At 56.7% G+C, this 22,247-nt stretch overlaps 3 protein-coding genes across 9 annotated transcripts in view; 2 read left to right on the forward strand and 1 right to left on the reverse strand.

Annotated features, from left to right (window-relative positions):
• The first annotated feature begins 1,377 nt into the window (after positions 1 to 1,377).
• TMUB1 (transmembrane and ubiquitin like domain containing 1) lies at positions 1,378 to 5,185 on the forward strand. The gene is made up of 3 exons (XM_081882716.1): positions 1,378 to 1,504; positions 3,045 to 3,515; positions 4,574 to 5,185. Exons 2-3 carry the CDS (start codon positions 3,082 to 3,084, stop codon positions 4,929 to 4,931), a joined length of 792 nt encoding a protein of 263 aa, XP_081738842.1. The 5' UTR covers positions 1,378 to 1,504; positions 3,045 to 3,081; the 3' UTR covers positions 4,932 to 5,185.
• A 1,815-nt stretch (positions 5,186 to 7,000) lies between these two features.
• FASTK (Fas activated serine/threonine kinase) lies at positions 7,001 to 16,969 on the forward strand. The gene is made up of 10 exons (XM_081931719.1): positions 7,001 to 7,087; positions 8,394 to 8,900; positions 9,878 to 10,339; positions 12,168 to 12,316; positions 13,445 to 13,658; positions 13,851 to 14,010; positions 14,309 to 14,400; positions 15,367 to 15,772; positions 16,462 to 16,576; positions 16,788 to 16,969. The coding sequence occupies exons 2-10, from the start codon at positions 8,432 to 8,434 to the stop codon at positions 16,872 to 16,874; spliced, it is 2,154 nt and encodes a 717-aa protein (XP_081787845.1). The 5' UTR covers positions 7,001 to 7,087; positions 8,394 to 8,431; the 3' UTR covers positions 16,875 to 16,969.
• Positions 16,970 to 17,221: 252 nt separating this feature from the next.
• The window catches only part of SLC4A2 (solute carrier family 4 member 2), a 58,312-nt gene continuing 53,286 nt past the window's right edge, over positions 17,222 to 22,247 (reverse strand). For all 7 annotated transcript variants that reach the window (XM_081931506.1, XM_081931505.1, XM_081931507.1 and 4 more), the window contains 4 exons: positions 21,210 to 21,463; positions 19,115 to 19,284; positions 18,054 to 18,227; positions 17,222 to 17,880 (listed from right to left, as the gene is read on the reverse strand). In XM_081931506.1, the coding sequence (XP_081787632.1) occupies positions 17,800 to 17,880; positions 18,054 to 18,227; positions 19,115 to 19,284; positions 21,210 to 21,463 (679 nt within the window). In that variant the 3' untranslated portion in view covers positions 17,222 to 17,799. The remainder of the gene's footprint in view (positions 17,881 to 18,053; positions 18,228 to 19,114; positions 19,285 to 21,209; positions 21,464 to 22,247) is intronic.

The raw sequence follows: 22,247 nt of genomic DNA on the forward strand, positions 1-22,247 counted from the left end.
GCTGCTGGAGACCATTTAGCTGTATATTGTCTACACTGACTGGCAGCTGCGGCTCTCCAGGGTTTCAAGGAGTCGCCTCTGCCAGCCCAGCCTGGAGGTGCTGCTGGGAACTGAACCCGGGACCTTCTGCCTGTCGCTGAGCTACAACCCTAATAATACACTGAATCACAGAGGGACCACGAGGGTCATCTAGCAGAGGCTGTAGGCTCAGGCGCTGCCCTGCCTGGTGCTGCCACCGGCGCCATTTGGGGTTGGGGTGCGGACGGGGAGGCATTTTCCTTCTGCGCAATGCCATCCCTCGAGGCATTAAATTCCTCCTCTGATGGGGGGACACAATGAAGCCGAATGTTGGAAGATTCAGGGCAGATCAAAGAAGGTCCTTCACACAACACAGAGTTAACCTGTGGAACTCTCTGCCTCAGGAGTGCTAGATGGCTTTAAAAGAGGGTGAGAGGAGGAAAGGGCTTTGGATGGCCAGCGGCCTGATCCTTCTCTTCTTATGGATCTGTGGACATCAGGGCTGAGAGGAGAAGAATTGAGGGGCTCTTTCCCTCAGTTCCTCTCAAAGCTGCCTATGGGCTGAACTGACATTGGCGACTGCCCCCTTCTGGCTGTCCCTTGCCTTGCACGCGGCTATCGGGGAGAGTTGGCTCCTGCGCAGCCCAAGCGACCGTCACCCTCGGGATTGGGAAGGGCCTTTCTGCTGGGGAGTCTCCTTTCCCTATTTCATCCTCACGACAAGCCTGTGTGGGAGGTCAGGCTGAGAAGCACGGCCTCTTGTGGCAGTGAGTTCCCCTGTCAAACTCTGTGCTGCACAGAGGAGGACTTCCTTTGCCTCTTCTGGACCTTCTGGCCGCCTGCTTCATGGGATGCTGCCCACGAAGGAGGAAGCCATTCAGCGCAGAAGCCATTCAGGCCAATGCGCCTCTAGTCCAGCCAGAGGCCCCAATGGGAAAACCTCAAGCAGGACTCGAACCCAGAGCCGCTCTCCCCTCCTGCGTTTTCCAGCAACTGGTCTTGGGAAGCATTTCTGCCTCCGATTGTGGAGCCAGAGCACAGCCTTTCCTATCCTCCTCCCCCCTCAAATTGCCTGAGCCTCTTTTGAAGCCGTCCCGGTTGGTGGCCATGGCTGCCTCCTGTGGCAGGGAGTTCCGCAGCTCACCTCTGCGCCGCAGGAAGCAGCCTTCTCTTTCTTCCTTCCGCTTCCTCCCCTTCCTCGCCCGGGGAGGGAAAACTACAGCGCCCACAATCCCCTGCGACGAGGAGGACCCACAAGGCACCGCGCGCCCCAACTACGGCCCCCGGCGTGCCTTGCGCTTCGGGGGAGCGAGGGCGCCCCCGCCTGGCAGGCCGCTCTCTCTGCGCCGGAAGCCGGAAGTCAGGCGGGCGGGGACTACGAGGCCCACAATGCCGCGCGCGGGCGGCCGGAAGGGAGGGCGGGAGCGCCTGAGTGGCAGCGGGAGGAGGATGGAGGAGGAAGCGGCGGCGGCTGGCGGGGTCGCGGGTGAGTCGGGGTCGCGGGGGGGGCGGTTGCTAGGAGACGCCTCCGCCGGGGGGGCGGGGCAGAGTCCCGGGGGGGCGCCCCTCCCTCCCTCCTTCCCTCCCAGGCGCCCACCTCGCAGGGCTGTTGTGAAGGCCCCGCCCTCTTTGGGGCGCCCCCCGAGCGGAGCCCCAGGAGAGCAGCTGGATTGGGGCCCCTCAGCCTGGAGCCCCGAAGGGAGCGCTGCTTCCGGGGTGGGGGCTGCCAGGCACCTTTATTATGATGACTATTATTATTATTATTATTATTGCTATTCTTTTATTTGCACCCCGCCCCGCTGGGCAGCTGGCAGCTGCTGTAAATACAAACATAACCACTGACCAGACTTCCCTCTCCCGGGCTGCCTTCCGATGTCTCCTAAAGGCGACCTTGGTCCTTGTTCCCATGCTCTGTCCGGCACACAGAAACTCACGTATACAATCTCATTGCCAAATGGCACCTCGGACCTGGGGTACTGTGGCCACAATGGAACGTAGATATCATTTTTGAGTTTTTTGTTGTTGTTATTGGTTCTACAGTGGTACCTCAAGTTACATACGCTTCAGGTTACAGACTCCGCTAACCCAGAAATAGTACCTCGGGTTAAGAACTTTGCTTCAAGATGAGAACAGAAATCATGCTCTGGCGGCGCAGCAGCAGCAGGAGGCCCCATTAGCTGAAGTGGTGCTTCAGGTTAAGAACAGTTTCAGGTTAAGAACGGACCTCCGGAAGGAATTAAGTACTTAACCCGAGGTACCACCGTATACAGCTTTATCTTTTAAAGAACAAATCTCAAAGCGGCTTACAACACATTGCAATACCAACTCAAAACAACCCAGAGCAAAAGAAAGTCAAGCTTCAAGGAGAATATTCCAGCTCCTTCTCTAAGGGGTCTTTGGCTTCCCCCAGTCGCCTTCCTGGCACCCAGAAATCTCCACTTGGTTGCAGTTGGACATGTGCCAGTCGCAAAACGCACCTGGCCAATTTCTAATGCTGCCTGCACAGCAAATTCCCTCCAGAACCAGATGCTGGAAACTGCAGGAGCAGACAGTATGGCCAGATCCTGCTTGTTGGCACTTGGTTAGCTCCTGGGGGTGTTGGTGGGGGTGACAAGGACACTTTGCTTCCCAGGAGCCACCAGGCCTATTCAGGGTGAGACACCCCCACCCTCCCAACGCCCTTGGAAGCAGCAGCAACCGTGTCGTCTACTTCCTCCGCTGGAGGTTTCCAGCAGCCCCATAGAGCTGAGGGCTGGGGGTTGGCTCCAGATCTGCTCATTGTTTTAATTTTATCCATTTCCTAAAACCTAACCCGACTGTAAAACAAACCCCAATTGCCTCCAAGCTTTCTACAAAAAGAGAGAGAGAAAACAAGGAAAAATTGCAACAGCAGTTTAAAACACAAAAGGTTTAAAGAGCAGAACAGGTTGAGAATCTGCTTTCTAAGCCTTGTGATTCTGGAGGGTGGGGAGTCTCCCTGCTGCTTCTCTTGTTCTCACTGCCCTCCTCTTTCCTTCCGCCCCCAGGCGTGTGAGGTGTGCCTCCCCCCTGTCGCCGTCGGCCATGGCTCTGATTGAGGGCGTGGGGGACGAAGTGACGGTGCTCTTTGGGGTGCTGCTGGTGCTGCTGGTGCTGGCCCTCGCCTGGTTCTCCACGCGCACGGTGGAGCGAGGGGACCCCCTCTTTGCCGCCTCCCCCCCTCTGGCCGCAGGGGGGCAGCCGCGGGAAGGAGGCCTCCTGGTGGAAGACAGGCCTGGGGCGCAGGTCTCGGGGGTCCGGCAGGTGAAGGACGAAGGGGCGTCATCTTCAGCTGCTGCCTCGGACACCGGGGGGCTCAGGAATCGGACGGCCCCCAGCCCTGCCCAGGGACCCCGGCTGCCCCCTGGCACAGAAGCACCCCCAGCAGACAACACCATCGTCCTGCGGCTGAAGTTCCTGAATGACACAGAGCGCCTGGCTCGGGTCCACCCTGACGACACTGTCGGCACCTTGAAGAGGTGAGGGGCTTCCTGTGGGGTTTTGGGGGGCTGCCCCAGCACTGCTGATAGCTCTCTGTTCAGTGAGTTCCCAGCCCCACTGAAAGGAGCTTCACCACCCACCCTTTAGGGGGCTGCAGTGGGGTCAGAATGCAAATACGCAGCCAGCCCCCTTTCTCTGTTAACCAGGGATGGATTTGAGCGATGGGATGTGTATCTGTGTCACTTTCCATTCCGACAAATCCCAAAGCGGCTCAGAAAGATTAATAGGACATCACAAGTACGGCATAAACACACTGTTATTATTATTTATTTAATTCTTGTTTAGCCCTTCGTCTGCAGACAGTTCACAACATCAAGTGTATAATTTTAAAAAATCAACAATTATGGTCTAGAAAGCGCTATTAGCAACCCAGCAACTGAGAAATAAGCTCAATGTCGCCGTTGTAGTGTAAGTCGTATGATAGGCTTAACAAACCAACAGGGCATTTGTAATCTGTGAAACAATATTGACAAAATAGCAACTGAAAAATGAGCTGAATGCTTCTGAGTTCACACACACACTCCCAACCACAACTATTCAGTTCATTTAAATGCGGTGCATTAAAAGGACCCTGAATTAGCAGAAATACCTACAGGAGATCCAGAGTTCCACTTATCAGGGAACCATCTCCATTTGGAGTCAGCCAAAAACTTCAAACTCAGGGCAGGGGTTAAACCGCTGTCACTTATTAGTGGTATTTGTAGACGGCCCTCCAGATGTATCGCAAACTGAGCAGTGTTAGCAGCTTCCTTGTACTGAGTCTAACCCATTACTTCAACTCACTTAGTATTGCCTACACTGGCTGGCAGCAGTGGCCCTCTGGGATTTCCGGGAAGGTTTTCCCCCAGCCCTGCCTGGAGATGCTGTCGGTGGGGAGGGAAGCCGGGACCTTCTGCCTGTGAGGAGCTGTGCCCTTTGGCGTTGATCGGGGGGGGGGAGCCTTTGGGGGTCCCTTCCAGCCCTCCCGTGCTCGGATCCCCTTATTCACCCGTGCCAAGGGACATGAGCCTCTCTCCTTCTCTTTCCGCCCCGCCAGGACCCACTTCCCGGGCCAGGAGCAACTGGTGCGCCTCATCTACCAGGGCCAGCTCCTCCGGGACGACTCTCAGACGCTCTCTGCCCTGCACCTCACCCACAACAGCGTGGTGCACTGCCACATCTCGCAGAACCGGCCGCCGCCCACGCCCGCCCACGGCAATGGCGCCCAGGCGGACGCTGCCCAGGCGGCCCTCAACGTGGGCAGCCTGATGGTGCCTCTCTTTGTGCTGATGCTGGGCGCCCTCTGGTACTTCCAGCTCCAGTACCGCCACGTCTTCACGGCCACGGCCACCACCTGCCTGGCGGGCCTCACCCTCGTCTTCAGCTTCGTGGCCTTCGCCGTCTACCGCAGATAGCGCCTGGACGAGGCCCGGACTCTGCGCGCCAGCCTGCCGGGGGAGGGCAGGGCCCCCAGGTGGACAGAGACCTCGCAGGCTCCCCGACTGCTGCCTTGGAGCTGCCTGGATGTGTGTTCCCTGCCTTTCGTCTTTGCACACCCTCCCAGGACGCCGCGTGCAGCAGCGGGCGCCTTGCATGTACCTCCAAGCGGGACTGGACTGGAGGGGGCTGGGGAGGGGGCAGGAGCCGCCTGTGGTGCCTAAGTGGGGCAAGAGCCCTGGGGGAGGGGGGGTGGGGCCTTGTGTGCCTGGGCCGAGAGCAGCGGGCGGGTGGGGGGGGCGTGCCTGGCCATGGCTTCTTTTAAAATTAAAACTGTGAAGGATGGGAAGTGGTCTCCCTGGTGGTGTGTGCTGGGGGGGGGGGCTAGAAACTCAGATGCACAAGCTCATCACCAAAGGCCACCTGAGAACTAGGTCATGGTTGCCACAACAGACTATCTAGGCACCAACCCCCCCTCCCTCCGGATGAAAATCAATTATAATTATATAATATATAATTATATTTTAAAGAGAAAATCTCCAAGCTGTTTACAACACATTGGAACATCAAATAAAGCAATCCAGAATGAAACGAATGCAAGCTTCAAGGAGAATATGTCAGTGACATTTTGCTTTCCCCATATTTATTTAGCGACTTCGTTTACTGTATAGAGCTACCCCACAGCAGAAGGACTCCAGGAAGGCAGTGTGGGGCAGTGGTGAGTGTTGTATGAGGACCTGGGAGATCAGGGTTCAAATCCCCACTCTGTCCCAAGTCTAGCTGGGTGACCTTGGAGTCAGTTGCAGCCCCTTGGCCTACCTCACAGGGTCGTTGTAGGGATTAGCTGGGGGGGTGAACAGTGGACTCCTTGGGGGGAAAGGTGGGGCACAAATGCAAAGAATAAGCTTTTCTCTTGACCTGCGTCAGGAAGCTGGAGGGAGCAGCCAGGTGGAGATGCCCAGAGGTCTCCATGGGGTCGCAACTGGACCCGTGCCAGTAGCCAAATGCGTCTGGTGCCAGTCACATCTCTCACCGTGGGTCCTGGCCCAGCAGCTACGGCAGTGGGGGCCCCATCAGAGGCAGGATACAGAAGGGCTCTGAGGGTGGGGGGCAGGCAGCCTGGAGACCTTCTTCCAAGCTTTGTTCGCTGTGGGGTGGAAGTGCTTGTCCTTTGGGGAAGAGAGCTGAGTGGAGCCTCCCTGGCCAGGGGCAGACCATGACACCTGCTTGTTGTCTTCCCTGGCAGCCACCTCCTGGCTGCTGCTGCTGCTGCTTCAGAGAGCCTCCGAGGCGGCCTGAGGTTCGTCCCCAGAGCCAGCTGCCTCCTCCACCTCCTCAGCACCGGAAATGCCCCTGGCCAGCCCGTCAGGGGGGGTGGGCATTTCCCCCTCCCCACCCTGTGCCACAGCACCCTGCTCCTGAGACGGCCAGCGTGGCGTAGGGAGTCGTGCGCCCCAGAGCAAAACGGGAGAATCCAGGCACGCCAAGGGGGGGGGGGTGTCGTGCTCAGCCCCTGGATAAAAGGGGGGGCAGATGCAACGATGATAACGGGAAACATAATAGACACTCAGTTCTTAGTTGGAAGGTTTCTCAGCAGAGGCTGTGAGAGCTGCAACTCTTGCATTGCAGGGGGCTGGACTAGATGACCCCAGGGGGACTCTTCCGACTCCGATTCTGTGCTTCTCTATGGTGGCGTTGGAAGGGACCCCAGGGGTCATCTAGTCCAGCCCCTGCAGTGCAGGCATCTTTTGCCCCACGTGGCGCTGGAACCCACGACCCCGAGCTCAGGCGTCTCTTGCGGTGCTCGCTCTCTGCGCTTCCCGCTGGCCGCGGGCTGCGCTGGATGGCCTCTGGGTGCCCCATCGCTCTCGGCTTCCGCCCGGCGCGAAGGCGGAGCAGCGCGCTCTCCCGGGCCACGCCCCCTCTCTCACCGCCCAATCGCAGCCCGGCGAATACCCGGAAGCTCCCGCCTCCTCCTGCCGCTCGCTCCCGACCGGAAACCGGAAGAGGCGGGGCGGCGTCCGGGGCGCATGCAGATGAGGGGGCGTGGCCTGGGGCGGAGCGGGCTCCTGGAGGTCGCGGCGGGCGCGCAGGCCGGCATCGCACCGGTGCAGCTCCGGGGGGAGGAAGCGAGGTGAGGAAGGGGAGGCCGGGCGGGGAGGGAGAGAAGGGGGTCCGGGGTCATCTAGCCCAACCCGCCCGGAAGGCGGCCTTGGCTGCAAAGGGCAGCGGAGAAGCTCAACGAGCTCGACCCCTCAAAAATTAAAGGGGAGAAAAACCTGGATGTGCATTTCCAAAATATAAGATAAAAAACCACATAAAATAAAACCTACAGACAGCAACAGTGTGTGGTGTTGTGTCTGGACCTGTTAGGTCAGGGCTCAGCAATCTTTTCCAGCCGGGGGCCGGTGCACCGTCCCTCAGACCTTGTGGGGGCCGGACTATATTTTGAGAAAAAATAATGAATGAATTCCTGTGCCCCACAAATGACCCAGAGATGCATTTTCAATAAAAGGACACATTCTACTCGTGTTAAAACACACTGATTCCTGGACTGTCCACGGTCTGGACTGAGAAGGCAATTGGGCCGTATCCAGCCCCCGGGCCTTAGGTTGCTTCCCCATGCATTAGGTCCATAAATTACCATACCTCGGGTTACAGATGCTTCAGGTTACATTTTTTTGGGTTACGGACCACTGAAACCCAGAAGTACCGGAATGGGTTACTTCCAAGTTTCGGTGGTCGTGCAGGCACAGAAGTGCCAAATTGTAACCCGCACATGCACAGATGCACCGCTGCGGGTCGCATCCCACACGGACCACATTCACAACCCAAGCGTCCACTGTATAGCATAGATATTCAACACAAAAAAACTGCGGCCATTTGTTGTTGACAAGGACAGCTGGACATAGAAAGGGCCCCATTTCCTTCAGGAGCTGAGGGCCGCATCAGACCTCCGTCTGGCCCTGGCTGGAGGGGTCTTGGCCTGGAGAAAGGCAGGTACTCTCACCCCAAGGGGCAGATGAACATTGCTTTGGGTTCTGGGAATGGACTCAGGGTGGGGGTTCCAACGGACACTGGGGGGGGGGCCTTCTCCGCCTCCGTCCGGATCAGTTGCCCCCATTGCTCTGGACCCAACTGGACACCTTCCTGACCCAGGCCAAACGTCTCAAACGTCAAGGCAAAGTCCGACTACAATTTGCTTCCTGGACATGTGACAGGTGGCTGTTCCACAGGGCAGGTGCCCCCACCCAGAAGGCCCTCTCCTCTTTTAACGCCTCCCAGGTGGGGGGCCCCCCCTGCCTCTTGTGGCAGGGAATTCCACAGGTTAACAACAACCCCCTTGCCTACGGGCACAGTGCTGCGGAGTGGTCCCCGCCTGGGTTGGCTGGGCTGGGGGTGCCGGATCTGGACCTCACCGCCTCCCTTCTCTCCCGCAGGTCTGGGGCTGCTGCTGCCCCCCACTTTGCCCCCTGCCATGCTGCCGCTCCTCCGGGCCCTGAGCAGGGGGGGCACCGGCCCCTCGGCCCCCTGGGCTGACCCGGGCGTGGCTGGCCTGCTCCCGACTTGTGGCTTCTGCCTGGGGAGGGCCAAGCCTCCTGCCTCGCCGCTGGAACCCGGCCCCCTGCATCCCACTGCGGCCCCCGAGGGGTCGCCGGAGAGGCGGAGCAGCTTTGTGGCCCTGAAGCGTCTGCTGGAGCGATCGCGCAGCGTCCCCGAGCTCCTGCGCTGGCTGTGGCAGAACCCGGGCCGGGTGTCGGGCACACATTATGCCCTGGCCCTCGGCCATCTGGGCCGCCTGCTCCCCCCGGGCAAGGGGGGTCCCCGCCTGGAGCCCCTCCTGCACCAGCCCGACTTCCAGCACCTCAGCCGGGCCGTCACCAGGAACTGCGCCCACTTTGATGACGCCACCCTCGTCCGCTGCCTCCAGGCCTCGGCTGCGCTGGGTGAGACCCGGGAATGGGGGGGGTGCGATCTGGGGATGGTCGAGTGGGAAGGGAACCCCAAAGGTTCTCTAGTCCAACCCCCGGGCTCTCAATGCTCGCCCAGGTCCCCATGCCAGGGCCAGCCCAGTAGCTCAGAGCCTCTCTGCTGAGGCTGATTTATTTATCCCATAAACTTATTTATACCACGCTTGACTGGGAAAAGACCTCAAGGTGGTTTAGGAGTAGGGACAAAACAGTGAAATTGCCACCAGGAAGAAGGGGAAATAATTTGAAAAGTTAAAATAACAGCTTAGCCCTCAGCAAAATGAAGCTCCATTGATAGAGCCACAGACTCTGAATCTCAGGGCTGTGGGTTTGAGCTCCACACTGGGCAAAAGATTCCTGCAGGGTGGGGTTGGACTAGATGACCCGGGGTTCCTTCCATGATTAAAAACAGATTAAGACTTGCACCAGGGCAGGATTTGTCTGATTATGTTTTTAGCAGGTACCGAAAAAAAGAGCACAGTGAAGGCTCCTGCCTATCAGTAGTTCCAAAATGTATTATTATTATTGATTAACTTTATGTATCGCTTTTCATCCGAAGCTTCCATGGCAGTTTATAATATAAAAACACAAAAATACAGATCACAGTAACAAACAAAAGCAATACACTCCCATTTTGAAAGACCGTAGATAGTTTAAACAGCTTTAGTCCTGGCGCCTAAAGATACGTAATGAGGGCACCAGCTGAGTCTCTTGGGGGGGGGGAATTGCACAAATGGGGAGCCACTGCAGATAAGGCCCCGTTCTCATGCTGCCACCTTGTGGGGCGGTGCTGGGTCCCTGGGGGCTTTGGGGGGTGGCGGGGTGTGTGGGCAGGAGGGGCCGAAGGCAGTCCTTGGCGTTGACCAGGCCTTTCTCTTCTGGCTTCCCAAGGGCCGCCCCACGGGGTCGGGCAGCGGTGGGACGGCTTCCCCCTAACCCCTGCTCTGCCCCAGGCCTGCCGGGAGACAGCTGCCTGGTCCTGGCACTGCAGGATGAGGCCCAGAGGCGGCTGGAGCGCCTCCGCCAGAGGGACATCTCGATGGTCAGCGGCAACACCATGCACCTCCGCCCACTGAGCCACGCTGCTGCTACCACCACCCTTCCAGCGGAGTCCTGCCAGGGCAGCCCAGAGGAACAGCGCCGCCTGCAGACCCTCTTCTTGCTCCTCTCCTACTACCGCCTGCGGGCCCAGAAGCAGCAGGAAGAAGCCCCACCGGTGCAGCGTGAGTTCCTGCGCCTGGTGCGTCTCTCGCTGCGCCAGCTGCAGGTTGCGCAGGAACAGGAGCTGGCGCTGCTGGAGGAGATGCTCTGTCTCTGCGCCCGCGAGGCCACTGGCAGCGATACCCTGGGCGCCATCTTCGGATCCCGGCTCTTCTACCAGAACCGCCGGGAGAACTTCGTCCGCAGCATGGCAGGTGGGTGCCGGGGGGCGGGAGGCGGTGCCCCAGGGGGGCCAGCTGTGGGTGCAAACGTTTATTTATTTTCCCTTTCTAAACCCGTGTAGAAAAACCCAAGACTGGTTATTTTACAAGGTTGTTCTTGTACTTCACCCGATCCTAACCTATTACTGTAATTGTAATAATAGGTTCCAAATATCATTGAATTTGTCATGGCAAGTCTGCAATTAATATGCAAGCTGTTCATATGTTGTGAGTTTGTACAAGTCTTCAATCCAATCATAGAAGGGAGCTGCATTTTTGTTTTTCCAATTCATCAGCATCAGTTGTTTTGCCACGGTCAGGGCACAGAGAGTCCATTCGCATTGTCCTTTTGCAAGGTTCCATGTGCTGGGTATATAATTCAAGAGGATATTTTGCTCTGTAAATGTAAGGTTGCTCCATACAGTTCTGTTGATGGTTTCGGTTACCTTCTGCCAAAAAATATTTCAATACAAGACAATGAAAAAACATATGTTTTAGAAAAGCATTGTTCCTGTTGCATCTCCAACAGTTAAATACCTTAGACAGCCTTTTTTAAAATAAATGTAAGGGGGTCCAATATATTGTAAATATTATTTTGTTGTATGAGCCTCAATTTAAGATCCAGAGACGCCTTCGTTATAGCAGTTAAAACAATTTCCCATTGTGTGGTTGAAACTGAGATCTGTAGCTGTGGGTGTGTCGGGGGGGTGGGTCTTGGGCACAGAGGGGGCTGTGGGCGTCTCGGTGCCCCCCCATGGACTGCTGCTGCGCAAAGGGCTCCCCCCTGCACCCTTCATCCCAGGATTTGCACTTACGATACGACACAATAGGATATATTTATTGTCATTGTCCCATACAGAACAATGAAATTGAAAAATCTACACAACACATTCAAAAACCCCTAAAAACTCTGAAACCCCATTTTAAAATACAATATACTACAGAGACTCCTTATGCTGCGTTTAAAACCAGAATTGCATTTGGGTAGAAACTGTTACTCAGGCGGCTAGTCCTGGTCTTTATAACCCTGGACCTTCCTCCAGAAGGCAGCCGAGGGCGCACCAGAGCCTTTTATTGAACCACTTCATATAATCCCATAGTGGTACAGCTGGGAGGGACCCGGAGTCCAACCCCCTGCAGTGCAGGAATTTGTTGCCCAATGTGGGGTTTGAACCCACAACCCTGAGATCAAACGTCTTATGCTGTACCAACTGAGCGATCCCTGTGGGCTGGAGAAGGGGTTTTTCCTATGGGGCTGGTGGGGCAGAGCCCCAGTGCCCCCAGGGGAGTAGAAACACATCAATTGGAGTGAGTGAACAGAGGGGGAGGCCAAGGGCAGAGAAGGGCTCTGAGGAAACCAGCGGGAGAGACAGTATGGTGTAGGGGTTAGAGTCATGGACCAGGACCTGGGATACCAGGGTTCGAATCCTGCCTCAGCCATGAAGCTCCCTGGGTGTGACCTGGGACCAGTCCCTGGGATAGCTCAGTCGGTGGAGCCCGAGACTCTTAGGGCCTTGGGTTTGAACCCCATGTCAGGCAACAGATTCCTGCATGTCTGGGGGTTGGACTAGATGACCCTGGTGGTTGTGGGGTTGACCGAGGGTGGGGAGAGCCCCGTACGCCTCCTTGAGCTCCTTGTCGGAAAAGAGGTGGGCTTCTCACTGCCAGCGAGCAAGGGGGGGCTTCTGGGGGTCTCCTCGCAGCTCATCCCCACGGGACACCCACCCTCTGCTTACACCCCTCTTGCGAAGGAGAGCCCACCGCCTTCAGGGGGCACGCTGTTTATTTGGGGGGCCTGCTGAGCTACTCTTTCTCCCCACAGACTGGTTCCCTGGCAAGGCGGGGGGCTTGACCCCTCCCAACATGGCCCTGGTTGCCAAATACTTGGCCCGCCACCGCCTGAGGGAGCCTCGCCTGCTGGACGCCATCGCCACCTTCCTGCTGGAAAGAGCACAGCAGCTGGACAGCAAGGTGAGCTATGGGGGGGGGGAGCCTTCCTATTTGGGGTGCCCCTACCCAGAGGTCAAGGAGGACGGACAGACCACGGGTGCCCCCTGCCCCATTTCTTCCAGGGAGGGCACCAAGAGAGAGGGAGCAGCCTGGCACCCCCCACTCGCCGAGCCTACCAGCTCAGCTTGCTTGCTGCTGTGGGTTTTTTGGGGGGGCTAAGGACCTGGGAAGAGCCAAAGTACAGGATGAGGTCCATGGCCCACTCAGTATCCTCTTTGCACAGTGGCCCTAAAGGGAAACCCCTGAGCAGGATTCGAACACAGGAGCAACTCTGGGGTTTCCGGCAAGCATCCCAACGGAGGCGAGAGAGAGAGAAGCCTGCAAGTACAGGGCGCTGTACAAATTTAATTAATAATAATAAGTCATTGCTCGCCGTCTCCTCCTCCACAAATTTGCCCGTTTCTCTTCTGAAGCTGCCCAAGATGCTTCCCATCCCGGCCTTCTGTGTGTCGGTTGGATTTAGAGATGGAGGAGAGGATGTTAAGTGATTATCCTTCCTCTTTCCCTGTGTGTCAGAGTGCAGATATCTGCTTCACTGGAGAAAAACCATCTGTGCGCAGCTCATCTCTAGAAGCTTTTAGGACAAGATTGCATAAACTTTTAGAACCATTAGGATGCTTTAGGCAAACTTGGATTATCTTCTCTTTTTTTATCTTAAAAAAATCACTCTCAGACTCTTGGGTAAACAAGGAAAACATCAGTTTTACTCACATCAAAAGTCCTGCCAGGGTTCAGCAGGTACAGTGATGAAAATTTTGCAGGCAGTAACCCCTAACGGTTACGGAAGTCCATGGCCCAGTTCAATTTATGTGCTCCCTGGAGGAGAGCAGGCTGAAAGAAATGGAGATTAAGTTTCTCTTGTTCCCTTTTCCTCCACACAGGATTAGAGGATATTACTATTATTATTAGTGGCTTCCTGGCCGGTGCCCTGCACGGGGTTGGCCTAGATGACCCTTGGGTCCCTTACGACCGGACGGTTCTGCAAAGCATGCTTCGGAGTCCAGCCTCCCTGGGGCTTTGGGGAGGGGCAGGACGCGACGTGGGGGGGGAGGGCAGAGAGGCTGACCCCCCAGGCCTCTCCTCCCGCAGATGATCCAGAAGCTGGTCTTCCCCTTCAGCCGGCTGAACTTCCGCCCGTCCAACCACGCTGCCCTCTTCCCCTGCCTGGAGGCGGTTCTGCAGAAGCCGGGCGTCTCCCCGCTGGCCGCCCTCAACGTCCTCATGTCCTTGGTGCAGCTGGGCCACTTCCCTCCTGCCCTCCTGCGCCAAGTCTTCTCTCCCGCCTTCCTGGCCAACGTCACCAGTAGGTTCCCGCCTGGCAGGGGGTTGGGATGGATGACCACCGGGGTCCCTCCGCTCCCAGGCTGCCGTTCTGCCATTCCGTGGGCCTCGGGAGGCCGGGAGGTTCGGTGTTTATTTGGGGGGAGGTTGCTGTTCTTCGGGGGCCCCGCCTTGAGCAGCAGATGAGGGGCAGCTCCCCTTCTCCCCCCCCCAGGCAGCCCCTGCGGGCAGATTGTGCTGCGCTACCTCTCCCTCTTGGATGCGGCTGTGGCGCTGGAGGTCCCTGGGTACCGCGGCCCCCGCCTGCCCCCCCAGTACCACGTGCGCATGTTCGAAGGGGCGCTCACCGCAGACGAGGCCAACCGCAAGTACAGGTCAGAGCCCGGGAGGGGGCGCTGGGGAGGGGGTTGCGCTTTAGGGCTGGGCTTGCCAGGGGCTGGGATGGATGACCCTCTGGGGTCCCACTCATCTCTCCTAGGAAATGCCCATGGACTTGGTGTGAATGACTCAATCCTTTTTTGGAGAGGGGAATATTTAACCTCGGGGTGGGTGCAATAACTGGGGGAGAAAGACCCCCCCAGGCTAGGAGGGGAAGAGGCGCTGAGCTGCCATGTGTCTTTTGGGGGTGGGGGGCCTTTGCCGCACTGACCCCCCCTCCTCTTTGCTCCTCAGCTACAAAGGCCTGGTGGGAGAGGCTCTCTGCCAGCTGGTGGGCAGGGGGTGCTTCCGGCAGGACGAGGTGGTGCCCCCGGGATATTGCCTAGGTGAGTCGGGGGCCCCCATCCTTTGGGGTGGGGAAGGGCCCCCCAGCCAGAGAAGGGGGTTTGGCTTCAGCCCCCACCTCCCTGGCTTCCTTTGTTGTATCAGAGCCGAGGCTCGCCTTCCTCCAGGGACGCTTTTTTGGGCAATTCCTGCCTGGCCGGGGGTTGGGCTAGATGACTCAGGGGGTCCCTTCCAAGGCTCTGATCCTTCAATTCTCGGAAAGGTGCCCTGTGTGTGTGTTGGGCAGGAGAGTGGGAAGGCATGCAAATGTCTCCCTCCAACTCCCCTGGCATTTAAGGGGCAGAGGCGGGTGAACAATTTTCCATTTTAAAAACCGGTCGTAAAAGATCACCAACGGATCCAGTCTCAGTTCTGGGGTCATATTGAATTTTCCACGCCAAAGTCTGTCTGTTTCGACAGCCTCTTTGCTTCTTCCCACTTTAGGTATAAATTGATGGATCCCATTAGGTTGCCTCATCTTTTAAATATTTGCAAATATTTCAACAGAAACGAATTCCTGCTCTGAACACTTGGAGTGACTTTAAGGGACGTTTTATAGAATCCGTGGACTCGGGGGCTGGGCTGGATGACCCCTGGGGTCCCTCCCAACTCTGCAATCCTGAGATTCAATGAATCTTTCCTCCCGCCCCAATGAAACGCTCCAGTTCACATGCTTTGGGCTGTTGGGGATAAAAAAAATCATCAGGGATTTTTCCTTTCTTAATAATTTGGGAAAACCTGCTTTCATCTCGAAGCCTTTCCAAACTCTGTTCTGATCAGTTGGACCTTCTTGGTCCTTTGACATGTCACATGCAGTGGTTCGTGCCCCCCCCCACCTGTAACTGCAGGCTCCCTGGGGGAAAGAGTGCTCCTGAGCCCGTGCAAAGTGTTTTTTAGCCACCAAGCAACCCCACTTTTCCCTTTGTCTGGAACCCGCAGCCGATCCCCCTTTCTCTCTTTCTCCGCAGACTTCCTGCTCTGGGTCACCCCTTCCGGTGGCGTCCTCCCCCTGGGGGGCCCCCACAGCTCTCCCAAGGGTGCTGCCCACGCCCTCGCCTCTGGATCACAGAACCCGGCATCTTTGGGGCTGGAGTCGACAGCAGGGTCTCAGCTGCCCCCGGACAGCTTGTGTGGCCCCAGCCGGGAGCCCTCGCCAGGGACCCCCTCCCTGAGCAGCCCCACACGGACGGACCACTCCCTGGTGGGCCCCCCCTGCAGCAGCAATGGGACCCACTTTTTCTTCCCCGCCTGGGGGCCAGAGACTGGGCAGGAGCTCCGCCTCCCCCCAGCGGACGAAGGGTGCCCCTTCTCCCCCCAGGGGCCCAGCACCAAAGGCGCAGCGCAGGGTGGTCCACAGGAGGAGGGGGTCCACAGGTACCTGCAGCATGAATGGGGGGGCAGAGGCACCTCTGACCAGGGGCCAAAGTCTTGAGTGGGGGGGCTGGTGCTTTTTCCATCGCTTGGCCACTGAAAGGAGGCAAGTGCTTTGCTCTCTCAGTCCATTCTGCTGCGGTTCCGGCATTGCAGCGGGTTGGACTAGATGACCGCTGGGGGTCCCTCTTCAGTTCTGTGCTTCTTTCCTTCCTGGCCTAGCGAGGGCCCAGAGCCAGCTCAGTTTGCAGGCTGCCTTGCCTAGCTAGCCTCTTCTGCCAGCAGTGGCCAGCCTCTTCTGGCGGTGGCTCACAGCCTGTGCTCAGAACATGGCTGGGCCAGGAATGCCAAGCCTGGGGCGGCTGAGTTATGGGGAGGGAGGGGGCTGGAGCCTGCTTGCGGAAGGGGCAGCCGTTCTGGGGGCGCAGAGGAGCCAAGCCTGACTCCCCAAACCCCTGGCTGCCTCTGGAGCTGGCTGTGCCAGGGCGCCCTCTAGTGCCAAGTGGGGGCTCTCCCCCATCTTCTTGCGTCTGGGGAGGGGGCCCGCACCCCATTTCTGACCAGGGGAGGTGGCCACATCCTCCAGAACTTGCAGCGTTTTTTTTCTGGGGCTCTAACTGGGGGGACCTTGAGTGATGGGGGACACACACTCCCTTTGATGCCAGTACCCCATTTCCTCCCCCCGCCTCCAGGGTTGTGCTGTCTGTCAACGACCAATGGCATTACTGCCACGGCTCCTCGGTCCTGGTGGGCTCTCGGGCCATGCGAAGCCGACATCTCCGCCTGTTGGGCTACTGCCTGGTGCAGGTAAGAAAGACTCTCCCTCCCTTGCATTTCTGTTCCCAGGCAGCTGTTTGCCAGCTCTGCTGCCCAGAGGGGTCCCCTGGGGCCGGATACGGCAGCCAGGCTCTTCGGACGCCTGCATGGAGCCTCCAGGAGCAGGAGCAGTCTACCTGGACGCCCAGGATCCCGGGGTCTTTTGGCCGACAGGCTCTTCCTCTGCTCTTCCACTCTGCAGCTGCCCTACCAGGAGCTGGAGAAAATGAGGGGCGTCGAGGAAACCAAGCTCTATCTGAGACAGAAGCTGGAGGAGCTGCAATTCTGAAGGAGACGCCTGGGTGTGGGTCTGTGTGGGTCACCGGACAGTGGGCACGTTTGGGGATGGTGTGGGTCTTTTCTTGCAGAGCACACATTCCCCCAGTGCAGTGGTTCTCCAGCTGTGGGTCCCCAGATGTTGTTGGACTACAACTCCCATCATCCCTGAGCTAGCTAGGGATGATGGGAGTTGTAGTCCAACAACATCTGGGGACCCATAGGTTGAGAAAGGCTGCCCCAGTGCATCCCTGAGAGGGATTCGTTCGAGCTGCAAGAGAGGGCTTTTCTTGGCAATAATAAATTAAAATAAATTAAAAGAATAATAATAATAATAATAAAGAGGCGAAAAGTCCAGACCGGCTTCCTTCTCTTGCTTTATTTGCCTCCGTCGTTCAGCAAGGAATGGGGCAGAGGGCTCCCTTCCGCCGCCCCCCAGCCTCCCCACAACGCATCGTCCTGCCTCCAGCGCGGCCCTATGGACCTGCCCCACTCACTTCCTTGGGGAGGGGTGTCTCTGCCCGGGACCCCACTTTCCTGGGGGCGCCTCTTCCTTGGCCTTCGGCTGGGCATGGTTGGGGAGGCAGTGCCCCCCAGGTGAGGGGAGAGCCCCTGCCCCACTGCCCTTGCCAGACTCCCTGCCCTAAGAAAGCCGCGTTGAGATTGGATGGGGCTGGAGGGTGATTGTCTTTGGGGGCGAGGGTGGGGCACGCCCCCCGCCCCCTCTAAGGCTGGCGCAAGGAAGCAAAGGGGTGGGGGTGTCTCGGGGGTGTGAGTGTGCTGAGCGCCACCCGAGGCGGCTGGGGGATGTGGGGCGACCCCTCTGCTCCGGGGCAAGAAGGCACTGGGGGTGGGGGTGGCTGGTCAAGGCACTGGGGTGCCATCTCCAGGGCCCTTTCCGGCCGCTGCCCTGCGGGTCTCCGTCCATGCTGCCCGCCTCACACGGGCATGGGCATCTCGTTGTACTCGTCCACCCCTTCCCTCTCGTCCAGGATGGGCTCGGCCTCGGCTGCGTCCAGCTGTGGGGCAGAAGAGAGAGGGGGCTCAGGGGCAGCGGGGGGAGGAGGAAGGGGCTGCTTCTGCTCCCCCGCCACCCCCGTCCCCGGGAGCGGAGGCGCCAGCGCAGCCCGCTTCCCCCCTGCCTTGTGAGGGCTCTGCGCCCGGCGGGGCCTCCTCTGCGTTGGCCACTTACACACTTCATCTCCCTCTCGGTGAAGATGCGGCTGAGCAGGCACATGCGCAGGGGGACCGTCAGGATGAGGATGAAGGGGAAGGCCAGCGAGGCCACCGTGGACATGACGGCCCACAGCACCGCCAGGCAGGCCAGCTGCAGGAGCGTGAAGAGGTGCATCCGCAGCGTCCGCACCTGCAGGGTCACAAGCGCAGCGTCGGAAAGGGGACCCCGGGAGGTCATCCGGTCCAACCCCCGGTTACAGCTTCAGGATCCCTGGCAGGTGGCTGTCCAAGGAAGACCCACAACCGAGGGCAGAAGCGCCCTCCGCCTTCCCACCCCACTGGTCCCAGAAGAAGGGGGGGCAGACTTATGCTTTTTGAGGCTCAGACTGTGATGGGGGTCCCATCGCAACCAGCAGCGAGGTCCAGATACCCCATTCCCTTTCCAGTGGGGTTTTTCCATGACAGAGCCCCACGTTAAAAAATTAAAATTAGCTGCTACAACAGATTTTGATGAAAATGTCTGCCCTGGATTAGCTCACCTGTCAAAGTCACCGGGCTGAATAAAAATGCCATACAGTTTTCCAGGCCCCACCTTGGGCAAAAGATCCCTGCCTTGCAAGGGGTTGGACTGGATGACCCTTGGGGTTCCCTTCCTACAATCCTGTGATTCTTTTCTGAGCCACACATTTACATCCCAAGAGCTTCCTGGCCATGACGCTTCCTGGAGACGATGCTGGAAGAATCAGAGCGCTCTTCAGCAGAACGGCCAACTTACCGCCTTTACATTTGTGCCGCTGAGTCTCAGACTTTGGGATTGTTGAAATAGATGCCGCTAGAAATTAACCCGTTTCAGTCATGCAGCTCAAACTGGGTCTACTGGACCAGTATTTTTTTTAAAAAAAGCAATGTGGACTGAATTCGCTTCTGGGCCCCTCCTGTGGAGCCAGGGGCAGAAAGACCCTCTGGACTCTGGGGAAATGGGGCTCTGTGGGGTGCAAAGAGCCTCTCCCCTGACCCCCCCATGGGAGACCCACCTGCCCCCACCCCAAACCCCAGGCCAGGGCCCTCCCCTCTGACCTTCTTGACGTAGGTGACGTCCGGGTGGTGTTTGGGGGGCATAAGCAGCAGGTGGAGTCGCTCGTAGAACTGGATCCCGTTCAGAGAGGTGACGCCCATGTAGAGGAAGATCCCAAAGAGGACGGCCAGGGGGATCTTGCGCAGGAGGTCGCCAATCACGATGGACAGGCCTGGAGAGGGAGGGGGGAAGAGGGCGGTTCAGCAGGAGTTCTGCCAGACCCCGACACCCCCCCCAGGAGGGGTGCAGAGGGGGGTCTGCCTCCCCCAATGCCCCCACTTTGGGGCTTCTCCATCAAGCAAAGTGCCAAGATGGAGAATGCATGGAGAAGTACGATGACGCATTTATACAAAATATAGTCATTTAAAAATAAACCCAAAAATATTTGGATAATGAAACCAATACCTAGACAAGTATATGGAATAGTAAGGGTTAACTCTTAAGACTCATCAAAATAGCCATTTGATTGCACTATAAAAATGAATCACCAGATGGCGCAAGACAGCAGGACATTTTAAAACGTGGTTTTCCATAGAGATTTTACCCTTTTGTTATTCTGACTTATTTATAGTGTTTTTCCCCTGTGTCTAGATCAGTGGTTCCCAATTAGCTCATTACTGAGGGCTCCCTATTTTTCAAAACCAAGCCACGGAACCCCTACTTTTGAAAATTTAGATAACTCTACGGGAGTTACCGCCGCAAAGCAATTTTTGGAACAAAATGTGGGGTAGCCCCTAATAAGCAAATGATTTTAGGTATACTGAAAAACAGACTGGGACTGAGCGATATCTGGTTTTCAGCATAGTGACGTATCAGCAGCTAAACATCGTGATATCCCAATATATGTCTGAAATTGGAGATCAGGCGTGGGGCTGAGGGAGCAATCCTAGAGATTAGGTGGTTGGGGGGCACACAGATCTGGCATGGGGCTGAGGGCTGGGCAATGTCAGGTTTCCAACATTGTGGTATATCACCAGCTGAACATTGCGGTTTGGTGAGACACAGCAATGTTGAAATGAGCTGCATTGGCTGCTGTCTGGGGCCAATGCAGATACCTAATTCTGCCCCCCTGCTCAGCTGCAATGCAGGAGTGTAATAATAATAATAATAATAATAATAATAATAATAATAAATAAATAAATAATAAATAATAATATATTATTATAATTATTATTTATGCCCCACCCATCTGGTTGGGTTTCCCCAGCCACTATGGGCAGCTGCCAACCGAATATTAAAAACACAATACAGCATTAAACATTAAAAACTTCCCTAAACAGGGCTTCCTTCAGATGTCTTCTAAAAGTCAGATAGTTGTTTATTTCCCTGACATCTGACGGGAGGGAGCCACCACCGAGAGGGCCCTCTGCCTAGTTCACTTCACTTCTCGCAGGGAGGGAATTGCCAGAAGGCCCTCGGGAAGAGGACCCTGGTGTCCGGGCTGAACGATGGGGGTGGAGATGCTCCTTCGGGGTCCCCCTCAGGGTCCTCCAGCCCACTGTAGGGAGGGGGGCACTCCTGGTCCTTAAGACCCCCCCCCCCAAAGCAAGGAAGTCTTCCTTATTATTGCATTTGCCTTTCTCTCCCGCCCTCTCCTGGTTCTCCTCTTTCTCGTCCGCAACCACCCTGCCAGGCGGGCTCCCCCGAGCGGTCCCTGGTGTGTTTTGTCGGAATCTCCACTCGGCCAAGCTGATAAAGCTCATCTTCCGGCCGAGCCTTTGGAATTGCCTCCCGATGAATAATCAATGACCTGAGCCTTTGATGAGGCTCCAAGGCACCTTCCTCCATTCAGCAGAGTTTCCAGCACAGGAAAGAGACGAGAGGTTTGGGCTACATTGCAAAGAGTTTTATTTCTAAGCTACGCAGACAGAAAAGACATCCTCTCTCTGTGAAAGCAGAGAGCAACTGAACAAAGGGACAAATGAACAAAGGAAACAGGAAACCACTAACGTCACATCCCGTCTCTCGTGAGACTTCCAACAGCCTGGAAGGTCTCTGGAATGTAAACAGAGTCCTGTGACTCCAAGCAGCTGCTCAGTGGCAGAGAGAAACTATCATGTTTGTGGGGTGGGCCCCCTTCCCCGGCCGGCGACTCACCCACAAGCAGGGCCACCACCAGCCCAGTGACGCGCTGCTCCTTGACCTCCTGGATCTTGGGCTTGTCCCCGGGCGCCACGGCCTTGCTCATGACGGTGAGGGCGTTGGCGTGGGTGACGGAGCGTACGGTGGCCGCTGCCAGCCAGGGCAGCCCAAAGAGGGCGCAGAAGCCCCCCATGGCCACAATCAGGAGCAGGTCCAGGTGGAAGCCAGAGCCCTTCTGCAGCTTCCGCTCCTTCTTGCTGATGATCAGCCTGGGGGCGAGGAGATGATATATAATGAATTGGAAAAGAAGTTTAGAATAACCCAAAGCCTTCCTTTGAGGAATTCTAGGAGCCAAATTCCCAAGGGAGCAGAAAAAACTATTTATGTACGCAACCATGGCTACGTGGATGTTACTGGCCCAGAGATGGAAAGGAGATAAAACAGAAGAATGGCAGATCTAGTGGATGGATCATGCCAAAATGAGGAAGATCAAAATTTTAATAACCTGATGAAGAGAGCACAGCAGAGGTTAGATTTTTCTGAGAATCCTCTGGAAAAACAATCTCTCAGAGGACCTGTTGATGGTATTTTACCATTGTAGTGTGGAGAGTGCATTAATTTATGGTCTGTGCGTGTGGTTTGGGAGCTACACAGTCAGGGGAAAAACAATGCTGTCCAGGGTTGTAAAGACTGCGGAGAGAATAATTGGGTGCCCTCTTCCCACCTTGGATCAAATCTATGCTTCCAGGTGCCATAAGAAAGCTGCAGAGATAGAGCAGGATAGTGTGCACCCCGGAAATGATCTCTTTTAGCTTCTGGAAGAAGGTCCAGGGTTATAAAGACTAGGACTAGCTGCCTGAGAAACAGTTTCTACCCAAATGCGTTTTTGGTTTTAAATGCAGTGTAAGGTAGTCTCTGTGGGAGTATATTGTATTTAATTATGGGGTATCAGAGTTTTTAGGGGCTGACCAGGTTGGGATAGCTGGGATAGCAGGCTTGTTGGGTTTTGAATGTCTGATGTAGATTTTTTCCAATTTCATTGTTCGGTATGTG

The sequence above is a fragment of the Podarcis melisellensis genome, assembly GCF_964234715.1.
Source record: "Podarcis melisellensis genome assembly, chromosome: 12".
NCBI classification, from domain to species: Eukaryota; Metazoa; Chordata; class Lepidosauria; order Squamata; family Lacertidae; genus Podarcis; species Podarcis melisellensis.